Consider the following 21,236-nt stretch of genomic DNA (forward strand, 5'->3'; position numbering starts at 1 on the left):
GGGTTGACATCTGGTGGTGAAACTCAAAGCACGGCCGGTCACTTGAGGTAGACCTAACAGGAAATACTGGCAAGGACAATTAAAGGCAATGTCATTCCCAACACTTATTTATATACCTTAATTTCCTTATTCAGTGTATAAATGTATTAAGGACTACCTAAGAATGGCAAGAATTAAAATTTCAACGCTGGAAGAGGATTGTAGGTGGTATTTAATTAACTCGTTTTTAAATGTTCATTCAAATTAAAACAAGACGAAAAAGAGAGTTTCATCGATAAATGTCCATTCTCTCACCGCCACTGAATCTGCAATCTCATTTTGGGAAAACTTGTACGTATTTGCTGTGGACTTTTACAATTTTCCTTCTGCAGACCTTGCCAATGCATTTTGACTGTAATGTAAGCGGTCTTGCGCCGAAGCCAACCTTTGATAATTATAAATAATCTCTGCTGACCACACCCGGCATGTGGAAAATTCAGAAGAAATCCTTTGGCGCTTCACCCTGTCTCCTTAAATTAGCGCAGGGTAGCTGCCTCCAGTGAGCGCTCATTTGCATATTGATGCGCGGTTGTCTTCCATTTCACCGTGCTGCCTGCCTGCCGTCTTCATCCAATTATTTTCCCCTTCAGTTTTCAGCTTTCTCCATTTCACAACACACGCTTCTCTCCATCGCTGAAGAACCGTATTGTCATTTGCTGTTCCAACTGTACAGCTTTGTTACGCACCTTACATAAATAATGTATCGCTGCTGCCGACAGCACTAATGGAAATCTGAAATGAACAGCGTCTTCCATTTACAGAATTTCAATCGTCTGTGGATTGACATTGAAAACCCCTGACCTTTTCTCGTATTTGTTTGAAATCTTCCGCGCATCTTTTGCTCGGTCCTTTAATTTTACACGAAATAATTGTGCTCGAAATCTTACTTTTTAACGTTCAGTAAAACATTTTATTGCGCAAATTGTTTGTTTGTTAAATAGCTGTATTTTTTTTAGGTTACAAACTGAAGTAGAAAAAAACCTACGTAAGTTTTAACAACATCTAAATATTTTAGCGTCCATACCTGTACACCATTGCGTAATTGAAAATGCTGTACTGACGATACTGCAACATTGTTGTGTTCAAAATGTAACTCCACTTAGCAGCTTGGAATAGGCGATCAGAAGGTCGCATGTAGTAGTGTAATATGTGGGCATTCCCACATCTTCTGAGACGTCTGGCACATATTGAATAGGCCAAATACCCTCGAGATGAGCCCTCTAGAGCGCCCTTTAGTGGAGGCACTTTCGCCAATTGGCATGACCAAGCATTAGTAGTCTTGCACCTTTATCATTTTACTTGAAGATAATTTCTCTACTGACAGTTATCGCCTCTGAGTTAGCAATAACATTTGGCGAGACATTGTTTTATTTTGTGTGGAATGGAATGGATTTCTATTATCCCTAGTCATTATTCTCCATTACTTTTCTTTCATTTGTAACTTTCTTATTTTTTTGTTCTCCTATCCTTTTTTTCCCCCTCCATCTTCTTCTCTTGCTCCATGTGTGATCGTGTGCAGATGAAGTGGGTTTAGATGCAGGAAAAGTCATGCAGTCTCAGGCCACTTTCCCAGTGAACGCTGTGATGCAAAAACCAAAAGCTTCAAAAAAGAAGCAAAAGGAAAGTGTTGAGATGGTAAATGTTAGGAGCAGCCCTAAAACGATATCAGAGTGTCGCAGTGACACCCGCAAGCAGTCTCCTGCATTAACCTCAGAAACCTCACTGTGTGCAAATGGCAACGCTTTCGAAACATCAAAGGATGCTCGCCAAAAGAAGTCCGGGGAGAAGGACAAAAAGCCACGGGCACGCAAATCCTCCGGGCAAGGCGCCTTGCCACAAATTGCAAAAAGGGACAAACGGCAGAAGGCAGATCGGCAGCGGGCGGCCGTCGGGGGTCTCTGCGACTCCTCAACGTCGTCCTCCTGCGATCGCGAGCCGAAGAGGTCGCCCCGAGAGATGCGGAGGGAACGGCCGAGCTCTCGGCGGGGCAGCGGAACGTCCTCGGAGCGTGGCACACAGACGAGCGTGGCCCCCGTGCGGCCCGTCATCAAACGTCCGGCGGCCGGTGCGTCGCCCGTCCCGGCAGGCACCCGCAGCGGGTCGAGCGGCCTGTTTCACGCAAGCACGGCCAACGCGCATCGACGCATCACGCACGTGGAACCCATCCAAGTGAAGCCGGCTGCCACCTTGCGTAAGCAGTCCTCAGTGCTGACGCTCGAGAGCTTGCACTCGGAGTCGTCAGAATCTCACGGTGCCGGAGATGGCTGCGCGAACGCGGCTTTCAATGCTGTGGCAAATAGGGCAACGTACCGAGACGCAGAGATAGGGTGTGTTACTCAGCCACGCGGCAGTGAGGCTAAACAATTGCAGATCACTCCACGAAACATCCGGCGTAGCAGCAACAGCAGTGACGATGATGACGACGACGACGATAGCGAAGACGACAATGGCAGTGAAGATGAAGGGAAACGCAGCAGTGGCGATGATGTTTACGAAGAAACGCCTGCTATGGGGGTTCAAAGGAGGAAGCGGAGCAAAGCTGTTACTGCCAAGGTCTCCGAGCGTTCCGACGTGTCGAGCGGCAACTCCTTGACGAGTGGTCACTCGTTTCAACCGAGCATCAGGAGGAAGTCCTCCACTGCCAGCTTTGGAGATGTGTGCAGGTCAGGAGTTTTTGCTCAGGATTTGTCAGCAAATTAGGTCTTCCGGGCTCACGTACACGAGGAGCGTTTGCCAGTAGACTCGGAAGGGAAAGAACAGCTGAGAATCAGGATGTTTTACGGCCGTGCTGGGTGTCGAGGTGAAGTGATTGTTATTGTTCACAAGTTTTTTTTTTGGGGGGGGGGGGGGGGTTGGAGAAAAAAGAGCCACGAGTGTTTTTGGCTCATCCTCTCCTGTTCTCAACAAAACATCCTGTGTGAGATGGTGACGCACTGTAAATGAATTTAGTCATTTCGCCTCAGTCCAAAGGATTTGTAGGGAAACCTGAACACGATGATCCATCATGCATTTTTTTGTTTGGACATTTAAGAACTATTGTTCGCTGTTCCACTGGACAGGTTTATGTGCATAATGTATCCAGATTATGTCAATAAACTGCAAGGTTATCAAACTTGACACCCTGTAGTATTTTCCCATAGTTTCATGTTTTTGCAGTCGGTTATGGCCTTTATATGAACAGACATAAACACGAAGGAAGAGGTTACTAAGTTTTTAATGTTTTATAGTGCTCTTAAATTTTGACCAAGTTGACCCATACGTATGTGTGCGAAATCTTCCACCTGCTCATACATTTCTAAAAACCCTCCCCCCTCCCATGTAAAAAAGCAGTGGCATATGAAGGTACATTATTGCATTAATCGAATATTCTTATCACACTCATGATACATGTGTCCAATATATTTAAGAATGTATTTGGATTAATGTCCATTCATATATACTTTTCATGAATAGTGTTTCACGTTAACTTTGCGGCCACGGTGCATTCTACTTGCAGCACAATTGTAAAGAAAGAATTATTGAATCAAATCGCAAATCCATATTCTGCAATCCGCTCACAATTGGGGTGAATCGTGACATGCCTAGCGGATACTGATCGGGAGATGGGTGCAGTCACGAGTGCAGATTCACAATGTTCGCCACAGAAAAGGATTGTCCAACAACACTTCACTAAGGCTTAGATTAGATTTAGTTAATAAGAAGCAAAGGGGTTTAACAGCGAAGAGTAAAGTTGAAAAGCACTGCCTTAAGCTGGCCAATCACCCAAGTCACCCTTTGTTAATAAAACCTCCACGGATTTGAGAGTAATTGGGGCCACGCTTGTTGAGAAATGCAGGGACATACTTATCAATGGGACCCTATGCTCTGTCCAGGATGCCCAGAACAGTTACATGTAAACATGTACATCCGTGTTGACAGGAATCTATAATACAGCCCAGGCGTTTTTTTTGCCCGTAAGCCAGTGTTTTATTAGTCTTTCCATTAAATGGCTACAGAAAATCTGGAAACAATCCAAACAGGTTTCCCTGCCAAGATATATGAATTTATTTTCTCAGAAAACCTTTGCTTGACCTCTTGCATGTAACAGAACTGTGGCTCCTCCTGTGTCTGCTACATTTCCTGTGGCTTGTTATTCACATTCCCTAGCTTTGCCTTATATGGCTTCTTGCGTTTGTCAATGCAGTGACATTCTAAGCTACATTTCTCATGCGGCACTCAAGTAAAGAGATATCACAAACGTCGTACTATTTGGGTGGCCAACTTGGAATGTATAACTGCAAGATGTTTAAATCAGCTTACTATGCAACATCATAATAATGAATTAAGAATACAGTAAAACCTTGGATTGCGAGCATAATTCGTTCCGGAAACGTTTGTAATCCAAAGCACTCGTATATCAGTTGTGATCACGTGACGCTCAGCAGACAAAGCGTATACATGCTACTACTCGTATTGCAAGACCTCGCTCGTTTATCAAATTAATATTTATTCAAAAAATTTGCTCGTCTTGCAAAACACTCGCAGACCAAGTTACTCGCAATCCAAGGTTTACTGTAGTTAGTAAAACATTTATTTTGCTGAAATCTTTGTCATGTGGAGAGACTGGCACCTGCCACAGGCATGTGCAGTGTGTGTCATTAGCTTACAGCTACCACTGGAGACGATTTGTGCCACTGCCAGGGAGACACTTTGTGAGTTTGACTCGAGTTTTACTCTTTATGCATGTGACATTAGCAACAATTAAAGTGGCATTCACTCCACCACGCCACGAATAACTGTAGGACCCGTTCTTGAAACCAATGTCACAGGACATACAGTATTAGAAAGTGGATAAGCCAGCCAGTGTAGCTTTTGGTGAGCAGTGCCCAAGTTTAAGCCTGCTCCAATGCAGCTCTTCATTTTCTCTGCTGACTTTGGCGTGACATTAAAACATATCATTTTGCTTAAACAGTTGTGTGTAGAATAACCTGAAATAATTACCGGTCAAATGTAGCTATGACTTACAACTGAGATTGAAACACAATGTTAATTATTTTCGAAAAAATGCTACAAATCTTCTCACCACAGCAGATGATTATTTATACAGTACAGTTTGAACATGTTTAAATTATTAAATGTATGTATATTTAACTTATTTTGCACCATACGTAGCCAATCGTGCTAATCGTAAGTGCGAAATAACAAAGCAGTGACATTAAACATTTGAACTGGGAATATTTTGCACCGATTTACTTGTACGGAAAAATGTAGTTGCCACTAAAAGAAAAACACATGATATCGATTAAGACTATTATTATCATCCCTGCGTCATGAAGTCGAGGGTTGACTTTGCAAGAAAGCTCACGTTTCCCAGGCAAGACTCGAGGCAATTTAACTGACAGGCTTCATCTAAAGCCAACGTCTTTTTTATTTACTTGTTTCTCATGAGTGTTTTACAGAATGCCGTGACCCCACATTTTAAATAGGCAAGTGCTTTGTTTAAAAAAAAATGTGTACCTTGATGAACGTTAGTGACGTGTATCACTTAAACCTGAAAACATTGGATCCATCCAGAGTTCAGAGGCTTAGAGGTTTGCAAGTATACTGATTGCAGTAAATAGCTGTTAAATCGCATACAATGCTAAAGTTCTCAGCCACTCTGAGACAATGATGAGAAAATTAGGAGGAAAAGACAATGATAATATTTTGTAGGAAGAGTTTTACAAAAACAAGAATAAAATGAGCCAGCATTTCAGTATTCACAGCAGAGTAATCATCAATTATGTCTAATATTGCAGGCCACAATAAATTAGTCTGTGAGAAGAATTTGGAGTGCATGTCTGGAATGTTTGTGGACTGCCTGTATATACTTGTGCTGATATCATCCGTGCATTAATGCAACCCTGCATGCATCCTTATCTCTCAATGTTTTTTGTAGTTTTTTTTCTCCAATTTGCATGTCCATCTATACCCATTCATTCTTCTCTCTATTCGTCATCTTTCTATGGTCCATCCATGTATCTGTTCCTTCCGTCCATCTATTATTAGTTGTTTCATATCTCTGTCTATCCATTTGTCAACCGTATTGTCCCGGGCATTTATCTGTCGCCATCTGTCAGGCTTCATGTCTGCCCACACAGCTTCCTTATCAGTTCAGCTGTCAATCCACCTGTCTGTTTTATCTAACAGTTCGTTCACCTGTGCGTCTGTTCTATTTATTATTTATTCATGTAGCCATTACATGATCTCAAATAGAACTTGTTCCCATTATATTGCATGGATTTTGTTGACATGAAGGCCGTCTTGGGGGGAACTTTAGCTTCCTATGATATGCTTTTGACATGAATGAAAATACAGTAAGCTAACCTTCAAGCAAAGAGCCAGATAGACCCATGTCCTTACTATGTGATGGCATGCTCTAAGAGTTTTTATTCCCAGCAGAACCACAAATGCTTGAGATGGATTTCTAACTGTTAAGCCTCGGGGTGGAGGCATGATGGCGACCAGTATATACGACCACATTTTTGTTAATTCATTAAAAAAAAGTTAACATACGTAATATATTGTTCATGCTTCAGTGTTATAGTGTCGGCTAATATATACGAGGGCTGTTTGAAGCTTCCTTAAACGTGTCTTGATGAAAGTGTCAAGGTGTCAGTGTCTTAGTCACAAAGCCTTTGCCAATGGAGGCTGTTGGGTCATTGTTTATTCTTTCAGAGAGATGTTCTCTGTATTCTAGATTTGAAGTTTCCGTGACTACAGGGATTCATACTCTTTGGTTCTTTCGGTAAAGTCACGTAGGTATAACATATAAAATAAATTAATTGCGAGAAAATGTTCTTGCTGTAGTTTTCACACCTGATGATGATTACTTGTGTTGCAATCGAAACGTCGTGATTTAATTTATTTTATTTGTTATACCTACGTGACTTTACCGAAAGAACCAAAGGGGGTTCTCTGAATGTCGACCTTTCCACCCCTAATGATTGATACATTTTATTTATCCAGGTCAGAAACCATATGGATTTTCGATGTTTTTCGTTACGTAAACCTAAGTAATGGTTATAAAAAAAAATCACAATTTTGACCAAATGTCATGGGTTAATTTAAAAATAGCATTATGGGGTCAGTGGTAACATATACAGCATCGAAAACAATGGCATGGGTCTTAAACATCCCGAGATGTCCAGCCTATAGCAAATGGGGATACTTTGACAATGCCTTATAAAAAGGAGCAGATGGCTGCAGGAATATAGTGGCTGACTTTGAGCAAATTCTTTCAGCGGTGGGCATGCTCCCCAAAGCTATTTAAATGCCCGCTTAAAATTCCCTGGCTAAATCGTCAAAACGAATTCACCTGTTCATGCATTTATTCATTTAATTACTTTGCAGACTCCAGTTATGGTATGTTCCGATGAAATTAGTCAGCCTTGACGTAATTCCCAAAAGAGAACTTTGTTAGATTGCTTAACTTAAACAATTTGTAGCACTGTTCTGGTAAAGCACTGCCACAAGGTCACCATGATGCTGGCATACAATGGCCTTTTTTCAAGCAAGCTTCTGTAATTCCCTGAGGCTAGCTCAACACACACAAACACGCATCATCACTGGGGCTCACAAGTGTGCTGAAAGCAGTGGACCTTGAACTTCGAGGTGAGTGCATGCAATTTTTCAACCACTTTGCCACCTCCTGAGATGAGAGCAGAGGAGGAGCTCATGGCTGTTTCACTGCGCGAGTACAAGTCGGTGAAGAGATGTTTTTCGCTCGTCGCCCAACGCTTTGCCGCCGCCTTTGTGTTGGATGCCATGCGTATCTGCATTGGAGGGAATCCAGCAACAAATACCCACGAGAATACATGACTCCCACCGGAATACGTGTACGAGACACCGTGTAGCGTGTACGTTCTGCCATCAGACGATGTGTGGCTGGCACAGTGGCACTGGTGAGAACACATCCTTTGGAGTGAACGTCAAGTGAAAATCAATTTGTCACTGCTGTGTTTTCCAATCCGTGTGTGTGCTTTGTGTATTTATTGGCTCGCTTATTCCATCGAATGGATTCTCATTGGCTTGAGAAGTTGATACAGTGAAGCTTCTCTTCAATCAGTTTTCAAGTGGTGTGGTGGTTCTGTTTACTCATAATTAAACTCAGATAACAGTTGTCAAACATTGCACCCCCTTTGCTTTGACATTCGTTGAAGACACTGGTATAACCATTGACCAATCAGAAAATGAACACCGATGTGCACATCTCGCTCGTCAATGAAAATCAAAGACAAGCCACAATGCGAATGTGCATTTAGGCCCTGCACATATTGCCATCCTCACGGGTAAATATATTTTTGTTTGAATCTGTGAAAAGTAACTCCGTTTATCCGTGATATTTCGGATATATTAAGATATGGAGAATTGGTATAGCGTGCAATGTCCCTCAACTGTAGCTTTCATAGGTACAGCAGCACCAAAGGTCAAGTGTTTTATCATACTTCACCGCGCTGGTCAGTGCGAGTCAGTAAAGGCAGGGAACGGATGCAATGCAACAACATTTTGTTGCACTGTCCTCTGCTTACCGTGTAGCCCGACCTCAGCCTGCACATTTTATGCCTGGTGGCTGCCCATCCAAACACTGTTGCTGAGCTCATATCCGTTGCAATTGGGGCATATTCCAGGTGATTTGTTCATAGGCGCTTAGGCATCCTCTCATCCACAGAAAATTGGAAATCTTTTTTAATGAGATAAAAACCAGGTGCTCCTGATCGCCCCTATTTGTCCACCGCAGTGGGTTGCATTGCAGCCTCCTGTCAGGGCTGTGACACCCATTGATAAATCAAACCCCACTTACCCATGGAACCCAATACTTGTACAAGGATGCAGTTATAGGATGAATTTACCACCTGCCACAATCATTCCTGGGTAATTGCTCTTGTGTGAATTAGAAGAATCAAGCCGCAGATAATGGGAATTTTCACAGATTTATTTTGACCGCAGATAATAAACATTCTGGATAAAATGGTCACCTATTGGAAGAGTTTAACTGCGTTGTTTAAGCGCTAATGCTTTTAGTTGTTTCATTTTAGAGACATTCTAATTTTTTTGGTTCTTCTGATAGCCATCGTTAGGCATAATAAGACAGTGAATAACTGACTCGTACTGATGATGCTGAATAAGAATGGAACCATTATGCAGCTGAAACATTTCCATTGCTGTATTGTATTTTGATGACTGCTTTTATGAGCTGAAGTCTAATGAGGGCTGTGTTACCAACGTGTACTATGAGCAGTTGAGACACGGCGTTGACAGCATTATAGATGGTGTTTGCCAACTCCTTTGTTGTGCACGGCCAGCAATGCAAATGAACATGAGCCTACTGCCCCATTCACTCGTTGATATCGCACACCCCATTATAATGTGCTACAGTGATCTATTGTATACCGCAGCCATTGCAGCCGCTCCCATTCCTTATATTAAAATAACATATCTATGCTGTGCAAAAAATTCTCAGTGTTTCTAGGCTGAAAAGTTGGAACAAATTGATCAAGGCTCGCCATACCTTGTGACACTGGAGTGTTATGCAACGCCTTGTTCAGGTTTTCCCCAATCCTCACCTCACTTTTATCAAAATTGGTGCAATTCACAAAAAAATTTACTTTGTTACCTATGCAGCGACCGGTGTGCTTTATGTGACAATTGTAGGTGGGGTGAGTATTCTGTTATTGCACATGGAGTGCATTCCTGTACAACAAATGTGACATGAGAATTAGTTACTGAGAATGCGTGCCTACATTATATACCATTCGCGGATGAGAATGCAGTATACATATGCACGGCCATGATTTGACAATTCATTATACTATTCAAAAGCTACACAGCCATAGCCTATTGAGCAAAATGATGGCATGCTCCAATATCAAGGACATTGAGGCAATCAGGATTGACGTATTGTATAGCTTAATCAGTAGTTCGCATAGAAACATTCAACCCACTGGTAAGTTTATTAATCGTCGTGATCCAGGGTAACAATAATATTTTTTTTACATTGTTTGGCACTATAGCACTTCTAGTGACTGCAGGGGTGACTCTATAAACTATTGCCTTACAGCAAAATGAAAATCATACTCCAATAATGCTCAAGTCCCTGAAATGAGCGGATTACCCATGGTTGGTGACTCCTCCCGTAACCCGTGGGACAACCGATCCCGAAATGATGGATTTCTGGATCACTTCCGGGAGGGACTAATCCCTGCCGTATACCGGGGGCATTCCGCATCGGCAGCATCTGCTGATTATTAGAATTTTAGTATCCTTTTTCTTAAAAGCGCTGAACATTGCAAAGAGGCTGCCGGTCAGTGGTTGGTGGCACTGCTCGCTCTGTGACCGCAGCGACCTGAGCTCGATTACTGGCCAGGGCCAATATTGGTGATGCATATCTGAATTGGTCCTGGGCCTCTTCGAGGTTGACCCAGTCCAACATGTGCACCCACGGTACGTTGTGTCAACATCAGAACTGGGGAGACCAGGTTTGCCTGGAACGGTGCTGGTCACCCCCACCCCCCTCCCCGTCCGTGAGCTGTGCTGGCCCTCATAGGTGCTCGTTAACAGAAATTAAGTCTGTTAAGGATATACAGGGGACATTTGTCTTTGTTATTGCACCATTCCCGCCTTGAATAGGTCTTCACCAACAGAGTAGGGGGGGGGGGATCTTCTCTCCACCTACTGACGTTTCGCTGCTGTGCCCGTGTTGCGCCAGGATCTGCCACTGCGAGGGTGAAGAGGAGAACGGGCTCATCACGCCGTGCCACTGCACGGGCTCGCTGCGCTTCGTGCACCAGAGCTGCCTCCAGCAGTGGATCAAGAGCTCGGACACTCGCTGCTGCGAGCTGTGCAAGTATGACTTCATCATGGAGAGCAAACTCAAGCCCCTGCGCAAGGTGTGTGCCACTTGGCTTCGGCTCAGTCCCAACAACGAGGGCGGTCCGCCGTCGTTAAACCATTCAGGGACCAGAGGGGGGGGGGGGGGGGTTGAAACGCCGGTGCAGCGACGTTTATCGGCGCTGCGCTATGTACCCGGTGGATGGAGACTGAGTCACGGCCAGGGGAAACGTCAGTGCGCGAGCGATGTCTGAACCGGACCTGGCTGCCTCCCCCGACGCCAAAGCCGCACTGGCTAGTACGGGGAAATGTGGTCATACAAGGCCCATGACCGACACGGTGTGGGAAGGCCTTCATCAATTTGTGGATTAACACAGGGCTGTATTTCTTCTTAAAGACTGGTATGGTGAACATTAAGAAATAAGATTTCGTGTTGATTGTCGAAACATAAGAATACATACAGTATTGTATATTTAATAACACTGCGATGTTATATTTTTTATTACATGCTACTCTGGGCCTTGTCATGACCTAAACATCCATTCCAAATACAAGTTACATTTTACCTTTATATAATGGCAATCATGCTTTTGAAAAATACCTCAATCTTGTCTAAAAACGATTAATTTCTAACGTATTGTGCCTGCTAACAATGCAGGTATGGCATTATGTATAGCATATTCACACACACGCAAAGTAATGTGTTTCACGGTGTTGACTCTCAATAACCCACTGCGGCCCTGGATACCAAGCAAGTCTGAGAAGCACACACGCACATTGCCACACACTGATTGGGCAAGTGGCGTTCGTGAGTGCCTATTGCAGGCCAACACTCGACAGATGATGGGGTGGTGTGGCCATGATCACACCCGGCCACCTTTGTCTCCCCAGTGCTGCTTTGTACACACTGCATCAGATACTCATTAAAGGCTGAGTAAACTTAGGGGAGGCCCAGGACCGGTTGAGATATGCATCACCGATGTTGACCATGAGTGGAAATCTTAATTCGGATCGCCAGGTTCGTAGCAGGGTGCCCTAACCACCACTACCATTGCCCACGCACGTGCGCACACGTGCATACAAACGTGGTTCAGTGGGCATGATGGAACATGATACATATTCCTTTCACCTTTATATTCGGTGGAAAGTCCACCTAAAACCACTTCACAAGTGATCTTTATCCGAGTCATTACTTGACATTCACCTCTGTCAAGCACTGTGGTTTTGCCCATTGCACTTGGCATGAACTTAATTAGTTTTTTCTTTTCTTCGCTCCTCAAGTTCAACCAAATCTGAAGCTCCAGTGTAATGACTTTCCGCTGTACCTTAATACGCATGATACAGTAGATTAGCTTTGCAGCCTGGTGAGCTATGAAATATCTGGAAGTCGCCAACTAAAAATCGTTCAGAGATGTAGTGTTAACAGTGGGGTTAGCACCTTTGAAGGTACATACAACCGGGGCATATCATGGGAAGAAAAATATCTCACGATTCCTGAAGAGGAGAGAACAGCATGTAAAGACATTGTCAAATTCTAATATCCTGGGAACAGCTACTTCAAAAAGAGGGCTATCTTTTTGGTAACCCCTGCTATGTATGGGTTACCAAAAATATTTCTAAAATCTTAAACAAACACAAGATCCAGGTTCGTTTCAACACAGTACACAAAATCCGTGATTTAATCCCATCTGTAAAGGATGTGATTCCTGACATGCAATACCCTGGTGTCTACAAACTGAGTTACAGCAGTTACATTGGGGAAACGAAACGACATGTCTCGGACCGCGTTCGTGAACAAAAGGCAGATCTGAAACACGGTAGGACCAATACCTCTGCCATTGCCGATCATTGTTTTAACGGTGTGGGCTCACACGAAACCTACTTCAACCAAGAGGATGGGTACAAATTGAGCAATCATTGGAAGGACGTTATTAACCAGGTAAAGTCTTAACTGACTGTGATGTTTCCATCCTACCTGCCTATGTCAGCTGTTATTTCCGACTCTCTGTCTCTCTCGCTATGCCTCTCTCTTAGATCTTTCATGCTCACCCTCCTTTTCTACAGTTACATGCTAACTTCTCACATTAACATCACTATCCCCGGCCACTTCTTTATGACCCTTGGGCTACACCCATTTCAAACCTTTTAAAAGAGTCTGCCTCAGCAGCAGATTATGTTTTCCCACCTGATGACGGAGGCTTGTGTTGCGCCCGAAACGTCGTGATTTATTTTTATTTTATACCTACGTGACTTTACCGAAAAAACCAAAGAGTATGTATTCCTGCAGTCACGGAAGCTTCAAATCAAGATTTTATGTATACTTTACTTTTCATGAATGTAACTGAAATCACAGTAATACAATGTCTGTTTCATTGCACAAAACTCATTACACGTACAAAAGGTTTGGACATTTGGAGTAAAAATCAGGTCGGACGAGCCACGAAGGGCAGTTATATTTCTAATGAGACCAAGACCTTTTGAAAGAGCTATGTCATTCATCAAAATTCATGCTGTAGTTCATGAGCAGGATTCAAACAAAGGTTAAATCGTACCCTAATAACATAAGTACTCTAGATTGTATGAGAAGTAAATATCACATTGCCATTATCTATAGGCCTTGCCATTACAACACATTAATATATAGCTACGCAATGCATGCTGCACTATATATTTAAGTCGGCGTATGGTGCGAAAGTACATACATTTTAGTATTTTGTGGTGCAAAAAAATAATGGGTTGGAGAATACATTGGCATTAATGATAAGATATGACAGTATAAAACGTAAGAAGAAGTGTATTAAAAGGCATTACAATCCCACAATGCTACGTAAGTCTACTTATACCGTGCTCTACAGCATCTGTTTGAGATGCTGACATCACAAGTACCCACGTGCGCAAGCTAATGTAGCCACACAAAGCTTTACACTGATCGACAGTTGATGTATGCAGCTTCAGGTTGTTTGCAGACTGCTAAGGAAGGTGACCTTGACGGCCATCAAAATGACTTCTATTGCGACATATTGTAACCTTCTGAAAATAAAAAAATAACTACGACGGCCTTGGCACTGAATAGAAACCGACAAGAAAGCTGAGAAAGTTGAATGTGCAGCCCTGAAATTACTTGCTCTTTACCACTGCTGGAGGAAGAGCATCTGCTAGAAGGAGCTGTTCGGGGAGCTGCAGACAGACTCTATCGGGTACTCCACCTACTCTTCCACACTGGACAGACTTTTTGGAAGAGGTAGCAGTACCCACACTTTACCCCACCACACGTGACCTGCTGATTGACTGCGGTGTACCCATTTATATACTTCTGGGTGGACAGAAGGTTGGGGGTGGGAGGGGATTTAAGAACCCTGCCGGATATTTCAACTGCCACGCCGGTACATCAAACTGGCGACCTCTGAGTGGTCCAGAGGTCGCCAGTTTGAGGAAATAGAGCAAAAATACAGTAGTAGTTTAAACCAGTGGTTCTTAACCTTTACTGCAGCTTTGGACCCTTTTGGTTCTCGTTCGTTAAAACATTTATAATGTAAATAAATACGTGTGTTTGAAACAAAGTAGTTGTACTTACGTGCCCATGCTTAATTTGTGTTTCGATTATTTATCTTCTAAAAAATCTGGCCATGTCTCGCATCCCCAGGGGGGTGCGTGCACCCCAGGTTATGAACCACTGGTTTTAAACACTTGCTTCTATGCATTTGTCTTTGTTCATTAATTATATGGCAGCTTAATATTGCACGTAAAAAAAACTACAGGAACCCTAATGCTGCTGCACTGCCTGACGTAACACGACTCGTATTATTACTGCATTCCTACAAACGCTTAGAAACCAGCTCAGTCCAGTTTGTGAACCAGGCTGATGGGCATGACCTAAATTCCCACAGCAGCCTGATCAGCCAAGTGAGGAGGGTTGCCACGTGTCCTGATTTTCTCTGGATCATACTCTTATTGAGGTGGCCATCCTAAGAAATATGAGTTTTCCTGGGACATTCAAAGGCCTTGTTTTTGTCATTTGCATAATAATCCACTTCGCAAGGTGGCAGTACATGTATATGTAGTTCTCCCCTATTCTGTAATCGTGAGACGTTCATCTTCCCTTGATTATGTCCTCAGAGGTGCCGACCCTTCAGGTGAGCTGTAACTCAGCAGTGTATCTCGCTTTGCCAAGGGCTAGCGAACCACTTCCAGCAAGGCCATCATGGGATCCAGCTGTGATTGTCACAGAGTCAATGCAGACGAGACATTCGCTGTTAATGGCATTTCTTGTGCAGATCAACGTCAAAACCTTACAAAATATTCCGCTTGGATCAAACTTACAAAAATCCTAGATTATTGCTTGGAATAACGCTTTCCTAGGTATGCATTAAACCTAGTTGAGAGTGTAAAACATAAATATATCATGTATTTTACTCTAGCTGACCCGATCTACAGTGAGGAAAAAAAGTATTTGATCCCCTGCTGATTTTGTACGTTTGCCCACTGACAAAGAAATGATCAGTCTATAATTTTAATGGTAGGTTTATTTGAACAGTGAGAGACAGAATAACAACAACAAAATCCGGAAAAACGCATGTCAAAAATGTAATAAATTAATTTGCATTTTAATGAGGGAAATAAGTATTTGACCCCTCTGCAAAACATGACTTAGTACTTGGTGGAAAAACCCTTGTTGGCAATCACAGAGGTCAGACGTGTCTTGTAGTTGGCCACCAGGTTTGCACACATCTCAGGAGGGATTTTGTCTCACTCTTCTTTGCAAATCTTCTCCAAGTCATTAAGGTTTCGAGACTGACGTTTGGCAACTCGAACCTTCTGCTCCCTCCACAGATTGTCTATGGGATTAAGGTCTGGAGACTGGCTAGGCCACTCCAGGACCTTAATGTGCTTCTTCTTGAGCCACTCCTTTGTTGCCTTGGCCGTGTGTTTTGGGTCATTGTCATGCTGGAATACCCATCCACGACCCATTTTCAATGCCCTGGCTGAGGGAAGGAGGTTCTCACCCAAGATTTGACAGTACATGGCCCCGTCCATCTTCCCTTTGATGCGGTGAAGTTGTCCTGTCCCCCTTAGCAGAAAAACACCCCAAAAGCATGTTTCCACCTCTATGTTTGACGATGGGAATGGTGTTCTTGGGGTCATAGGCAGCATTCCTCCTCCTCCAAACACGGCGAGTTGAGTTGATGCCAAAGAGCTCCATTTTGGTCTTATCTGACCACAACACTTTCACCCAGTTGTCCTCTGAATCATTCACATGTTCATTGGCAAACTTCAGACGGGCATGTATATGTGCTTTCTTGAGCAGGGGGACCTTGCGGGCACTGCAGGATTTCAGTCCTTCACGGTGTAGTGGGTTACCAATTGTTTTCTTGGTGACTATGGTCCCAGCTGCCTTGAGATCATTGACAAGATCCTCCCGTGTATTTCTGGGCTCATTCCTCACCGTTCTCATGATCATTGCAACTCCACGAGGTGAGATCTTACATGGAGCCCCAGGCCGAGGGAGATTGACAGTTCTTTGTGTTTCTTCCATTTGCGAATAATTGCACCAACTGTTGTCACCTTCTCACCAAGCTGCTTGGCAATGGTCTTATAGCCCATTCCAGCCGTGTGTAGGTCTACAATCTTGTCCCTGACATCCTTGGAGAGCTCTTTGATCTTGGCCATGGTGGAGTTTGGAATCTGAATGATTGCTTGTGGACAGGTGTCTTTTATACAGGTAACAAGCTGAGATTAGAAGCACTCCCTTTAAGAGTGTGCTCCTAATCTCGGCTCGTTACCTGTATAAAAGACACCTGGGAGCCAGAAATCTTTCTGATCGAGAGGGGGTCAAATACTTATTTCCCTCATTAAAATGCAAATTAATTTATAACATTTTTGACATGCGTTTTTCTGGATGTTGTTGTTATTCTGTCTCTCACTGTTCAAATAAACCTACCATTGAAATTATAGACTGATCATTTCTTTGTCAGCGGGCAAACTTACAAAATCAGCAGGGGATCAATTACTTTTTTTCCCTCACTGTATATGCGGAAAGGCTGCGATGCCCATTTCTTTTGTACCAACATATTTTTACTTGACTGTACATTTTTTTAAAGGGCGTGCTAAGTCTTCGGCCACCCCTCCCCCATGCTATGCGCTGTATACCAGGGCATCTGGACAACCTGCTCATGGGATTCTGTACTTTCTCCTGCAGTGGGAGAAACTGCAGATGACCACGAGTGAACGGAGAAAAATAATCTGCTCCGTCACATTCCACATTATCGCCATCACCTGTGTGGTGTGGTCACTGTACGTGCTCATCGATCGGACAGCGGAGGAGATACGGCACGGGCAGGAGAACGGTGAGAGTCGTAATCATAGATGTCTCGACCAGTTTTGCGGACATTGAGTCGTGTGGCAGAAATGGCAGACTGTCCGCTCGTAGGAAGGCTGCATTCTCCAGCCTGTTGAACCAGTCTTCTTCAGAATAAATCTGCAGATGAAATGTGAAAAACAGTCACTGTTGGTGATGGAGTTACTTGTTTCATTTTCAGCAAAATCTATCTTTCGAGGATCAGCATTCCTACTTAAGAATTTAAAAATAAATACATTGGTCTATGGTTTAATTGTTACATCACATTTGACCAAACTATGACAGCCAGCTTCTCTAGACATAAGCTACTCTAAACGCAAACAGTATATACAAAAAAACAGCCATTTGCAGGGGGGGGGGGATGCTGCTGATACATATTTTCTATTCAAATTTTCGCAGATAAATTGGCCAGCGGCTACTTATTTTGGCAGTATCGTAGGTTCCGTTGTGAAACCGCCTGTAGGAAATTCCAGAAAGTTCTTTGTCTGCTGTGAAGGGGACACACTCGACAATGTAACATAATTTTGACAAGAACATCGTTGTTTTTATTTTTGACAAGAACATCTATATTTCAGATATAACACTGATATAGAAGTTACAGTCGTAAAAACTGTTGATATGGTGATTATTACCCAAGGCTTTATTGCCAATGAGAATAGATTAAACTCATTGGGGTTCATGCATTTTCAAATAGAGTGTATTGAAATGATCGTATTAGTTATTTTATTTGACTGCACTAATGTTTTTATTATACATTTAGCATTGTTCCGTTGGCAGCTTTGACGATGTGAATATCACGTGGCTTGCAAATCCTCTTATCGCATGTCTCAGAATGAAGCAGTCATCCACTTATTCTATCGTATAGCTGATGTAGATGCAGAGCAACAACTACAGTTTCCCATTCAGGTGGTCAAGTCCAGACAACCACATCAGGAGCAGTGGAGTGCGTCACTGCGATGTCTCCTTTGTATTTGTGGATCAGGCATTGCATCGTTATACATTGTATGGTCTGTTCTGGATGACCACAGTCACACACTGGACAGTTTTTAATATTCCATTTGTGCATCAGGTATCCGCATCTGCCATTGTTTGCACGGATGCAGTTTAGGGTGAACCGTGAGCTTTGTGGAAGATGAAAACCAGGGATCTTCTGTGTGGGGTCTTTCAAACGGTGTTTGTTTGTGAGTTTATTTGACCTCCATTCAGCTTTACAAGCTTCATCAGAGTTGAATTCGCATTGTTTCAGGTTAAGCGCATGGGTCCAAAAGGGCTTGCGTGACTTCAAGTGATGACGAGGGAGGTTATTAAGGCCCTGATGAATGGGAAGGGGCGACTGTTTTCCTCGATTACCAAGACTTCCCGGAGGGTTGCAGCATTGCGCCGGGTGGGTGGCGGAGAGACGTGTGCCAGGATGGGCAGCCCCGGGGCGTTGGGGTCGACTGCCATCAAGTGATGCAATAATGTAAATGTTCCATTAATGTGAATCCGATGAGACATTTGCACTCAAGCACATCGACCAAAGGAGCTGATCTGTGTCATTAGCTGAGGCGCGTGCTGTCATTATTTCAGGCATCTTGGAATGGCCGTTCTGGACCAAGCTGATTGTGGTGGCCATCGGGTTCACGGGAGGCCTCGTCTTCATGTACGTGCAGTGCAAAGTGTACGTGCAGCTCTGGCGCCGACTCAAAGCCTACAACAGGGTCATCTTTGTGCAGAACTGCCCCGACACGGCGCGCAAGAAGAGCCCAGACGACCGCACCATCGCCCTCTTTGAGCGTGCGGGATCGGAGCTCAAGGAGCCCGCCACCGTCGTCTACCAATCAGAGACGAGCTTGCAAGGCCCCAGGGCAGAGGGCCTTCCCATGTGAGGCATCCACCACATGAGTTGCCTGATGCGGTGGTGACTTCTGTTTTTTTGTCGAAAATGTGTTTCCACGTCGAGCTTGGAAGGAGAGCGAAGTTTATCAATAGATGTGTGTTCGATTTTTAAATGAATGTGAGCGACTCTTTTAATGTGGGTTTTTTTTTTATTTAACTATCAAGAAGACGCCACAACGGAAAACACATCACAATGTCAGCACAGTGGTCTAATAGGTCAGAAGAAGGCAATTGTGTTGTTAAGGCTACATTGCAGTATAGAGAGCTCTAAATTGAGACGTTTATTTCGCTGTACATTTATAAATGCTGATCAAGAAATGCAGTGTTTGACTGTTGTCCCAGGACTTGGCTATTTTTTTTAGGCCAAACAAGACCTAATATGGAGGGTCGAGTTTACACGAAGATTGTGAGGGGGTGTGGCAAATGTAGTGGGAAGTGATAAGGGTCCTGTGAAGTGCATTCATGGATTTTGTCCTGTATGGAGTGAATTTAAGGCTCTTCAGATCTACAGCCGACCACATTGCGAGTAAATGAACATCTACTGGCACCAAGCAAAAGCAAGACAAGGAGCATATATTTCCTTAGAAGTTATGTCAAAGGCATGACTTTGAAATGAGCACACGCATACATTTATTGAGTTATTTGGAATTACGTGAATGAGTCAAAGCCTGTACAGTTAACTTGATTCAATGCATTTAATGCTTTAAACATTGTTTTAATGTCTAGTGGCTTTTCCTGGTTTTGTACTGCTTATAACAGTGGTCAATCTATCATCAAAGTGATGACATTTACATGATTTCATAAAGCTAAAGTAGTTTCATTGCAATTTATTAAACATACCACAAACAAAAAATAACACTTTGTTTTTTTCCACTTGTTCGATTTGTGCACTTTTTTCGCATCAAAACATTACATGAATTTATTTTAGTGGCTAAATGTGTACATTTGCATTTATGTTTAATATTACTGCAGTGTTTTATATTGTTTTACAACAAGACAGAGGCTTGTTCGTAGTAAAGATGTTAGGTTGTCTGCGATCTAAAACAATAACAGTTCAATAATCCTAGCACTATATAACATGTCAACCTTTGCATACAGTAATTATGTAAAATGTGTACATTTGAAAAAAAAAATCTAGCCAAATATTTTATTTATTGCTTAGAAAAAAGGCGTAATTTACGTTGCTGAAAATAATAAACATCTTAGGTTTGATATGTCCAATCAAAATGTATGAAATCTTGACTTAAAGCTTTCGTGACTGCAGGAATTCATATTCTTTGGGTCTTTCGGTAAAGTCACGTAGATAACGAAAGACCCAAAGAATACAAATGTGTGAAACCAAGTTATGCATACACCGAGGTATTCATTCAGCTGGGTTTATTTTGACTGTACGTGTTACTTTTGAGGGAATGAATTTAAAATAAATTTCCAGTTTTATGCGTGTTTTTATTTCCTTTAACGGGTGTTTTTTTTCTACCAGTGTGATTTTGGCTGTTGTGCGCGCACAGCCAGTGACATCTGTATATTTGTATAACTTACATCGGACCCTACGTAGCCAATCGTGCTCACCGGAGCTGTCACAACAGACACTTACGACAACATGTCCAGCAATGCTTGACTGAACAGATACTGCAATTTTCATGGGGACCTCGGGTGTCATTAAGATGTCAGACACTTATTGCATTGGGACACTGGCTTCAGCGTTCCAGTCTTGCCCCCTCGTCAGTACCCGGGCGTCCCCCAACCACGGGGAAGCTAATGATTCAACCAGAAGTGAACGAATTCTGTGAGCTTCATCTCAACCAATTGCAGTCTCAAGCGTCCAAATGATAAATAAATAATAAGCCACTTTAACTGAGGTTTCATGTGCTTTTTTTTCTTTGATCAAATGCAGTAGCAATATTACGTAATATTGAGCCATGAAAGCAATGTGCAGACTCAATTGCAGTGGCAGAGGAAAAATATAATCCACTTATTTCATGAATTCTCATTCTTTTTGAAACTACTGTTTGCCGACCTGCACAATACATTTTTAAAGGAGTCTTATATTGTATGTGAGAGCAACTGTGGCATTGGATAGTTTTATTACGACAAAAATTTTACTTTATAATACTGC

General features: G+C 42.9%; 1 protein-coding gene across 4 annotated transcripts in view; it reads left to right on the plus strand.

The window, feature by feature from the left end:
* The window catches only part of LOC116940240 (E3 ubiquitin-protein ligase MARCHF1-like), a 177,118-nt gene extending 156,549 nt beyond the window's left edge, over positions 1–20,569 (plus strand). For 2 of the 4 annotated variants that reach the window (XM_032949741.2, XM_032949742.2), the window contains 3 exons: positions 10,766–10,946; positions 17,084–17,231; positions 18,812–20,569. In XM_032949741.2, coding sequence (XP_032805632.1) covers positions 10,766–10,946; positions 17,084–17,231; positions 18,812–19,110 — 628 coding nt within the window. In that variant the 3' untranslated portion in view covers positions 19,111–20,569. Of the gene's footprint in view, positions 1–1,558; positions 2,703–10,765; positions 10,947–17,083; positions 17,232–18,811 lie in introns of all 4 variants that reach the window. The other 2 variants (XM_032949739.2, XM_032949740.2) reach the window with 2 other exon arrangements.
* The last annotated feature ends 667 nt before the right edge of the window (positions 20,570–21,236 follow it).

This window comes from Petromyzon marinus, chromosome 8 (genome assembly GCF_048934315.1).
Source record: "Petromyzon marinus isolate PM22_M1 ecotype Great Lakes invasive population chromosome 8, UKy_Petmar_22M1.pri1.0, whole genome shotgun sequence".
NCBI lineage: Eukaryota > Metazoa > Chordata > Hyperoartia > Petromyzontiformes > Petromyzontidae > Petromyzon > Petromyzon marinus.